This window comes from Teleopsis dalmanni, chromosome 2 (assembly GCF_002237135.1).
Source record: "Teleopsis dalmanni isolate 2A chromosome 2, ASM223713v2, whole genome shotgun sequence".
Classification (NCBI taxonomy): Eukaryota; Metazoa; Arthropoda; class Insecta; order Diptera; family Diopsidae; genus Teleopsis; species Teleopsis dalmanni.
The window spans coordinates 169742189-169752864 of record NC_051847.1 but is presented as its reverse complement, the minus strand read 5'-3'; the positions used below and the strand labels follow the sequence as shown (position 1 = coordinate 169752864).

The 10676-nt window shown below is 30.0% G+C and overlaps 2 protein-coding genes across 2 annotated transcripts in view; one reads left to right on the top strand and one right to left on the bottom strand.

Moving 5' to 3' along the window:
• Positions 1-2313: 2313 nt before the first annotated feature.
• LOC119679614 (neurexin-3-like) lies at positions 2314-10667 on the top strand. Its single transcript, XM_038092066.1, has 6 exons — positions 2314-2432; positions 2507-3264; positions 3361-3711; positions 3778-4013; positions 7018-7321; positions 9656-10667. The coding sequence occupies exons 1-6, from the start codon at positions 2314-2316 to the stop codon at positions 10630-10632; spliced, it is 2745 nt and encodes a 914-aa protein (XP_037947994.1). The 3' UTR covers positions 10633-10667.
• The window catches only part of LOC119676134 (3-hydroxyisobutyryl-CoA hydrolase, mitochondrial-like), a 958-nt gene continuing 930 nt past the window's right edge, over positions 10649-10676 (bottom strand). The window contains exon 2 of the mRNA XM_038087366.1: positions 10649-10666. Within this exon, the coding sequence (XP_037943294.1) occupies positions 10649-10666 (18 nt within the window). The remainder of the gene's footprint in view (positions 10667-10676) is intronic.

Below are 10676 nucleotides of genomic sequence, written 5' to 3'. Positions count from 1 at the left end.
AAAAACAATGTATCCAAACAAACTGAAAAGAAATTATATACAATGAACACTTTAATCAATATCAGCTTTAAACAGCTTAGACTGGTTTAAACTAAAAAGGAATTATATACAATGAACACTTCAATCAATATCCTGGAAACAAATTAACTAAATGTCTTAAGTCAGTTAAAATTAAAATGGAATTAATTCGATGACAAAATTTAGTAGTCAATGTCCCGAAAATAGTTTATACAAGTACCTTAAGTTGGTTAAAATTGAAATTGAATTATATCCGATAAAAACTTCCATCAATAGTCTGAATTTATTTTATCCTAGTAGCTTAATTAGGTTAAATGCAGTCAATGTTAGTCAATTCAGTCAATAAAATGGACGTGTATAACTTAATGAATCTTTCACATTTCTTAACTTAACTTACATTATAAGTTTTATAAGTTTTTTCTTTAAGTCATTGATGGTACATCCAATCACTGATTAAAATTCCAATAAAATTATATCCGATAAAAACTTCAATCAATATTTTGAAGATAGATCTTCCAAGTAGCTTAAATAGGTTATAATTGAAAGAAAATTATATTCGGTAAAAACTTTAGTCCTTTGAAATTGTTTATTCAAATAATTTAAGTAAGTTAAATTAAATTGAATTTTTAACAATTTAACATTTAACACATTTTTTAGCTCGCGTTGTAAGCTTTTTGTTTTCTTTCAAGTTATGACTGATAAAAAATTAGATCATATCTAATACCCTGATATCATATCAATATTCTGAAAATAGTTGTATCGCTCTTCCTAAACAAACATCTAAAGAACAGAAACTTAAACTTGCCCTGCATACAGTAACCAAATCTATAGAACACTTAAAAATAAAAATTTAACCTAGAAACATATGAGTTCATGTTAGAATTTTGTATTTACAGTTCAAGGACTTGCAATTTATATTAACAGTATTGAATTAATCTCAATACATTTTAATTTGTAATCTGACAGTTATATATATATGGTATACATGCTCTACAGCAAGCACCTAGCTCAGTCAGTGATACTCTTATTCTTCTGATTTTTCAGAATCATTTTTTGACTTCAATGTCAAGATCTATGGATCACAGATCACAGTGAAGATCCAGCTTACTTCTGCAAATCTGAAAATCAATTTTTTACTATACTTACATGATTAACAGGAATACTTATAGTGCTTTATATAGATCTGTTTATTTTATGTAGTTACAAGATCTAAAATAATGTTGATAGGAAAGACCTTGACCAGTCAGTGATACTCATATCCTTATTTTTACTTTCAATGCTAAAATCTAAACAAATTTTAATAGTGAGAACCCTCCTACCAAAAATTTATAGCTCGATCTTTATCCTGTTAAATAAACAACAGGAATTCTAATAGTGAAGACCTACACTTATGACTGCATAGCCTGATTTTTGCTTACACATCCTTGCACAAAGTGATGTTATGAATTAATATTTTATTAATGATCCATAATTGATACATATTCTATATTTTAATAAAGAAAACATGCATCTATAGGCATAACAAAATGTTTTTTTTTTAATAAATCTTTTTAACTATATTTCATTTACTGCACCTTACTAGATATTTCCTTTGCACCCTTCACCAAAAAACCCACTTTTTTGGTAGCAAATTTCCCTAATAAAGAAGAAATCAACTCGGTTTAATATTAAAAACTCTTTTAAACCATAATTCTTCGTACTTCACTTTTTTTTTTAAATAACTTAATAAAATAGAAATAAAAATCTAAACGGCTTAGTGAACACTTAGTTTTCTATTATTTTTCACACAACAATAAATAATAATCAAATCTAATTTGCTAATAATCAAATCTGCACCACGTATATTAGAATTACAAGCTGCAAGTACTTAAACACACAAATCATTTATTTAATTATATTTTATTTAAAATAAAAATAGTTTTGTGTCTACTTAACTTAACTAAACGTATGCGATACTCTTTACATAACTATAAATATATATGCTTTACATATAATTTTGTGAACTATACGTGCTTCTTGTAATTAAAATCGACTTTTCACTTAATATATAATCGAGCCAATATATAAACGGTTCTTACGTATAATGCATAAAAATATAACTAAAACGTACCTTTATATACCTAAAAATAAACATATACTCGTTGCCATTACATATATATATTTATATATATATATATATATATATATATTTACAATATATTTAGTTCCATTAGGTTTATGTAGAGAATTCGATTTTGAGTTTTATCTAGTAAATATATTTCATTAGCTGAGACAATACTGGGTCGACATAGTACCATGGATATACGTTCAATACATTTGGGTGGTCTATTTCATGCTGAAGAAGAAATTCAAATGACATCTACAATGCCCAATTTCGTTGGTCAAATGCAAGGTTTCACTTTCAATGGAGAAAGGTTTGCTTTTTATCATATAATTAATAAATAAAAAATATTACAATGTATAACAAACCGATTTACATATAAAATAGATATATAGACATTGTGAAGAACCTTGGTCCTGAATTATCAGCATTGCCAAGCGCTACATTTAAATTGACCGCACGTTTTGTAAACTCACCACCGGGAAATCCTTACCATGCAGCAACATTTAGGTCCAAGCATTCATACGTTGGTCTACCAATGCTGAAAGCATATTCAAGCATATCGGTAGACTTTCGTTTTAAAACTGTTGAACCCAATGGTTTGTTGCTATTTAACGGTGGACGACGTAATGACTTTGTCTCAATTGAACTCGTAAATGGTCACATACATTACACGTTCGATTTGGGCGATGGGCCAATCACAATGCGTGATAAGTCCCGTATACATATGAACGACAATCGTTGGCATCAAGTAAGCATAAGCAGACCAGGTCCTAAAACCCATACGCTCACTGTAGATGATTCGTTTGAAATCGTAACATTAACTGGCAATAGCATGCATTTGGAACTTGCCGGCATACTTTATATAGGTGGTGTTTTTAAAGATATGTATGCAAAACTACCGGCCTCGATATCCTCACGTTCCGGTTTTGAGGGTTGTTTAGCTTCTCTCGATTTAGGCGATACCTCACCATCGCTGACTAGTGATGCCGTAGTACCAAGTTCATTGGTGGTGACTGGTTGTGAAGGGCCTACAAAGTGTAGTCAGAATGCTTGCGCAAATAGAGGTGTCTGTGTACAACAGTGGAATGCTTATGCGTGCGAATGTGATATGACTTCCTACACTGGTCCTACTTGTTATGATGGTAATTATATAAAGAATTTTTTTTGAATACTACTACTTTATATATTTACATTATAATTTGTTATATATGACAAATATTTATTTTATTTTATAACAGAATCCATTGCTTATGAGTTTGGCAACAATAAAGGCATCATACAGTACACATTCCCTGAAAATACGCAAGCTGATACAGAAGAGGATAACCTAGCCTTGGGTTTTATCACAACAAAATCTGATGCTGTATTGTTACGTATCGAAAGCGCCACAACTCAAGACTATATGGAATTGGAAATAGTTGAAGGAAATATATTTATGGTTTATAATATAGGTACTCGGGACTTACCGCTGGGTGAAATTGGTACGAAAGTAAATGACAACACATATCATGTGGTACGCTTTACAAGAGTTGGTGGTAATGGCACATTACAATTAGATGATTATAATGTGCAAACATTAAGTCCACAGGGTAAGAGAAAAATTGTATTGCTATGATATTTAATAGAATCTCAAATTTATATTGTGTTATCAATAGGTCATCAATCAACTGTATTTAATACAATGGCAAATATACAAGTCGGTGGAAAGTTTAGTCGAACTGGTCGTAATCGTATTGATCGTCCTTTTGCTGGTGTTATAGCCGGTTTATCGGTGAACAAGTTACGCATATTGGACCTGGCTGTGGAGAGAGATCCACATATAACTATACGAGGAGATGTTCAATTGGTAACTGGAGTATTAGATAGAAATGATCTGCAAAGAATGCAGCAGGTTAGGGAATTTATTTTAAAATAATTTGAAATCTCTTCAATTTTCAAGTATCTTCATCGTAAAAGTTTCAAAAATCAATATTAAAAAAAAATTTATTTGCATATTATGAACCATGCTTAAAGCTTAGATTTTTGTTATTATTATAATTACAAATAGATTAGACATAAGAAAAGGCATAGATCTATTTATATCAGCAAGAATATGAAATTTTATTAAATTAATCTGCATTTTCTTCCAGAGTGACAGTTCCTGGAATAGTTAGATAAGGTTATGTTATGTTAAGTTTAAAAGGTGTGTGTTAATGCAAATACATTTACTCGTAGACAACTATTGTCCTACGCCCTTAAAGTTCTCAGAAGGAGGTAAACTATATTAATTATTGTTTAGGGTTCTGCTCTGAAATTTGAATTCGCGCGTATTGAAGTATTTCTATGATATAATGAAATATAGTTTTAGATATCTTTAGACATCTAATTTCTTACATGCTTGAAAATATTTTATATTTAACGCTTTTAGATATAGAGAATATTTAAAATGTAAGATTTTGATATGAAAACATTATTGCTAATATATATAATCTATTAAAGTCAAATTGCATCAATTAAAAACAACATTTTGTTTTTCAATGTAGACTTCTTTCCAGTTAAAGCTTTTGATCCAATAACTCTAACTTTTTCAAGCCGTCTAAATAATAATTTTTTTTAATCCCCTAAATTAAACATTGGATCGTTTATTAGACGCTTTCTGCTAATAAACATATTTTCATTTAACGATTTATTCTGATTTGGAAATAAAAAAATATTACTTGGAGTTAAAAATAGAAACCAAGTGATGGGGAAGCAATTCGCTGTAAAATTGATGACATTTTTTCGTGGTGGCTTCAGTTTTATATACCCTTACGTTGTCTTAAAAAGAGCACTATTTTCTCCACATGGGGACGTTTTACTTTTGAACTGGTTACTAAGCTGTGTACTGTGTAATGGTAATCCATATGATACCTCATGCATCAAAACTTTCTTGTTAACTTTACTATCTTTCTCTTCCTCAATGCTAGTTTACTCAATAGAGTCCCTTGCATTAACTATTCTTTTTATAAGGGATTAATAATTCGTTTTCAGTAATAAATCATGTATTTATTATACATCAATATCCCCAAATTTTGTTTTGAAATCGTTATATAGTCTTGCTTATGATCCATATCAACCAAATGCAATACCTATCTTATGTATAGATTCTAAAGAATTATTCTCAATTATTTGCGCAAAAGATAAAACACCATATGATGTGGTTGTAGCCTCCATTGTCAATCAAAAAAAAACAATATATGTTAGAGGCTTTTATTAACAATTGTTGAAAGTCTGTATTAAAATCCCGACTTATTGAATTGCAGTCATATAGTAAATAGAAAATATTATATTATAAAAACATCCTTGTAGAGGTATTGAAATAAATCAGTCTCAGAACTGACTAATCATACTGTATGTATTGAAGAGGGAGTAGCTAGTGTACTACAAAATATCAGCGCAAGATCTGTGTGTCAAAACGTAGTTTAGCATCGGGATCCCTAAATATATTTACTATATAAAATATTAAATTTCTATATAAAATATTTATTTTTTTTTTCTATAAAATATATATAATCTGATTTAGCTTCTTTTATTCTATTTGACAAGAGTTAGCCTATTTGTCGGAATTTAATTAAACGTTGGAGTCTCTGATTATATATTATGTATAAAATATATTAAATTTAATGTAGTTTAACTATGTGGCTTTAATTAAATGTGACCTATTTATCAGAACCTAATCAATAGTCGGGTTTCCTAACTATAAAATCTACAAGGAATTTTTTAAAGTTATATACTTTGTCTAATAATTTATTAGTTGGAACTTATTTAAGCTTCTAGATATTTTTATCTATAAAAAATATACTAAATTTAGTGTAGCTTATTTTCTTCTTTTCTTCTTCTTTGTTCCATTAACTCCTAGTGAAGTATAGGGCATCAATGTAATTTATCTAATTTTTATAAAATGTGGCCAATTCATCGAAACCTAATCAATCGACTGGGTTTCTGACTACAATATCCATAAAGAATACATTAAATTTAATATAGTTTATTCGAAATTAATTAAGTATGGCCTATTTGTTGGTATCTTATCAAACAGTCCGGTTTCTGACTACATAATCTATAGAATATATATTAAATATAGTGTAGTTTGTCTAATTTAAATTAAAAGTGTTCGTCGTTAATAGTCGTCGTGAGTCTTAGAATATAATATCTATAAAGAATATATTACATCTTATATAGTTTGCCTAGTTCTAATTAAGTATGGTTCATATAAATTTAAAATTAAATCATAAATTTAAACATTTTCGATAGTAAAATTTGTAAATAAGTGTACTTGCGCATTTTTTTCTTCCTATTTGTATATGTATATGATTTTTAATAAAAATATTAGTTCTCAATAAATACTATTTTCAATTATATATAACATTTTAAGAATTAAAAAATTGTGAATATCGAAATAAATTAAAAATAATTACTTTTATACTAAAGAGATATAATAAAATATATTTTTGACAATAATTGTTTGAGAACTGATCCAATAAATAATACTAACTTGCTTATTGACTATTTTAACGCACTTTCTAATACATTTCTTTAATCACTATAATTAAATTAATTTATTGTATATTTGTTTTATTTATTAAAGTATTTTAATGCATAAAGGTGGATAACACAATTTGAATTTCGTTAACAACTGTGGCACATCTACCATATATAATATACTATATATTTTCATATATTATCTCGAAATGAAATTTTTTTTAATTTGTATGCACTCTTTTAATTAAAGCACATATTTTTTTACTGTATACTGCATGCACAATACATAAACATTAATACTCTTACATACATACAATATATATATTCATAAATAATCAGCACATATGCATATATAGCAAAGATTCTTAAGCATTTTATATTTTTTTGAAAAAATACAGACACCTGCCAGTGGTTATCCGGGTGCTATAGATGATCTTATATTCTCTGGAGCCGGTTCTGGTTGTCGTGGCGATGATGAAGATGAATGTACACCACCCTTTGAATCGGGCAGTGGTGATGATCTGATAACTCCAGTTTATGTGCCACCTACAAAACAGACTACAACCTCACAAAATGTCAGTACTGATAAGAATAATAATGGCACCGAGCGGGCTTGTGATGACGAGGATTGTGTACATGGATCTGGAGACTACGGTGAGACAACTGAACAATTTACATCCACCAGTACAGCGAAGATAATAGGTAAGTTCTAAAACTAATAATTCTCAAAACGTCAGTGTTGTCATTTCATTGGCACGTCACTCATAACAATTGGTTTGTATTTTTAGTAAATTCTTTTTTAAATTATTAGCTGATATATATATATATATTTAAAAAATTTTTGATAGATTTTTTTTTATTTTATGTATATATATTTATTTTTTTTTTCGATATTTTACAATGTTGTTTTTAATAATTTATTTAAATTTGTTTTAAATAAAAGCTGAGTGGTTGAGGTTCTATATATGCTAAATATATGAAAAAAATGTAGAAGTATAGACAATTAGTCATATTTTTGATTAAATATACTTTACATATCTAAGCATTAATCAAATTTCTTCAAGATTCATTTTCCCTAATACAAAAATTTAAAGCATAATTTTTTGCAAAAAATATACATAGTAGCTCTCTGATTTCATATAACTACATACACATATATTCCTATCTGAGGTCCCATCCTCTAACTAGCATGATAGTATACCTATTTCAAGTTACATTACTATGGTTCTTCAAGAGCCTGTGCTCATAGTTTTTCATTATCAGAGTATTATCTATAAATACGAACATATCAGTTTAATTTTAATGGCTCCTACTCCACTTGGAGTTACGTATTTATCACGCATATAATAAGGCAATTTAAAATAAATAGTATTCAGTTCTTCTATTTCAATATATCAGCCATATATAATATTTCCGTAATATAGTTGAATTTTATTATTATATACACTTATTACTACAAGCATACCTGTTACAGTCAGTATCTATAATACATTAAGACCGAAAAGTTTTCGGAAATTCTCATTTAAAATTCGCGCGCTGTATATTTTTCGATATTTTAAGTTTATGTAGTTTGGCAGCAATGTCCTTAATTACTATGCCAAAAATGAGCGCGATCTGTCAGACAGTTCGTTTACGGCAGCTGTTGAAACCAGTTCACCTCAGTAGGGCGTTGCGAAAAAAACAATGGAAAAAAATATTGAACAAAGAGTTTGCATCAAATTTTGTGTTTCGAACGAAATTTCGTGTGCAGAATCGTTGCGAATGCTACAAAAGGCTTATGGGGAATCAGTTTTATCGAAAACTCAAGTTTATGAGTGGTACAAAGCCTTCCAGGACGGTCGTACGACCGTCGAAGACATTTCGCAACGCACTACTGAGGTGAACTGGTTTCAACAGCTGCCGTAAACGAACTGTCTGACAGATCGCGCTCATTTTTTGCATAGTAATTAAGGACAGTGCTGCCAAACTACATAAACTTAAAATATCGAAAAATATACAGCGCGCGAATTTTAAATGAGAATTTCCGAAAACTTTTCAGTCTTAATGTAAACTGTTCCTCATTTTTAGTTGTTGTACATTAAAATAAAAATTTATTTTTTATACTTTCCCAGCTTTTTTATATGCCAAATATCTATTATATATAATATATTACATCTTGCGTTTGCTATTCATAGTTGAATTTAGAGCAGGTTGTCCTTGCGTTTTTATTATTAAAACCTGCCTATGGCTAAGTCGATACTTTAACTTGTGTATTCACCACATTACATTGAAACAACCTTCGTAATCATAAACATGTCCACGCCCATGGCCACTTCTAAACCAGTTTGTATTATGTTGCCATTATCTCTTTCAGAAAATGAACTCTTCATATTTCTGACTGTGCTCGCGCAATGGAAACTTATGTTCCATATAATGAATTTGTAGAAATCCACAGTGTTACAAAAAGAGAGAAAAAGAAAGAAAGAAAGAGAGAGAGAGAGAGAGAGAAAGAACTACAGGCAGCAGCAAATACAATGTAGAAAAGAGACTAAGACTCTGATATGAATCGAAATTGAATAGTTTAGAACTCAATGTACATATATATATTTTGCTAGCACCGATGTGTATGTGTGTTCCTCGATTATTGTGTGTAATAAGAATAAAGTACAATATATCAAATATTATATATCTAATAACAAAAATATGCAATGTAAATACTACAATATATAATGTTAATGTTTTTATGTTAATTTTTGATTTATTTTTATTAAAAAACTAATTACCTCCACAGGTATTGTACAGTTTATTGTGTATTTGTTAATTTGTGTTCACGTACAAAATTCAATAAAATTAATTAAATAAAAAATTTTAAAAATATTAAATGTGATAATATCAATTATTCTATTATTCTATATTGATTTCTTATTAATTAATGAACTTTCAATCACTCAAATGTTTTGTGTTACGTTATAATCAAGAATGAAAAATCCTTTTTTGCTATAGGAATCCTTTTTTATTATCAACTCAATCACTAATTACTTTGTTATGGTATTTCAGAAACCAATAATGAAATTATATCAACTACTGATGGTTCATCAAGACGTACTGAAGTTGCTGTTACTACAGAGCAACAACACACCACTAGCACTGCTGTTGCCAAAACAGAGTTGCAAACAAACACACCACGAGAGATAGCTACCACAACTAGCGGCACCATATATTCACCACGTCAAACAACAACACAATTTTCCCCACCCACAACAACCACTCAACGTATAACAACAACCACAACTACAACAACTACAACCACACAAGCAACACCACCACCAGAAATACGTTCTACTGTCACAGAGCATGATACGACCACTTACGATATAGTACATGTTTTCAGTGGTGGAAACGGTGACAAGCATGGTGAAGATGAAAATTTAAATATTTATAATGGTGAACACACTTTGACACCGGATGAACGCCCACTACCGCCAGCTATACCACCATATGAACCAGAATCTGGTGTGCCACCGTATTATCCAGCCATACCGCCACCTCAACCACCATATGGCAATAATAATTATCGGCCAAAGGGTAAAGGTGGTCGCATTAACTCGATTGAAGAAGAACGTACTGCCATGATTATTGGAATTGTAGCTGGTATTTTAATAGCAGTCGTATTAGTTTTCATACTGGTGTTCTGGTTGAAATCTTATGGTGATCGTGGTTACAAACCAGAGAGTGAAAAAGCTACTGCATACGGTTCACACAACCCAAATGCAGCATTGCTGGGTTCTACTGGTTCAAAAGGTTCCTATCCACGTCAGAGTCATCATCAGCAGTCATCTCAACAATCACTGACCAATGGGCATAATATGGGTAGTAGTGGTGGTAACGGTAGCATGATGGGTAACATGGGCTACGGTGGTATGGGTACTAGTATGGCTGTTGGGAACGTAGATGGTCGACCACAAATGGCTGGTTTAGTGCAACCAAAGCCAAAGAAACGAGATTCAAAAGATGTCAAGGAGTGGTATGTGTAAATTGTAGATTTGACCGCTATATATAGGTCATGTACTATGTACTC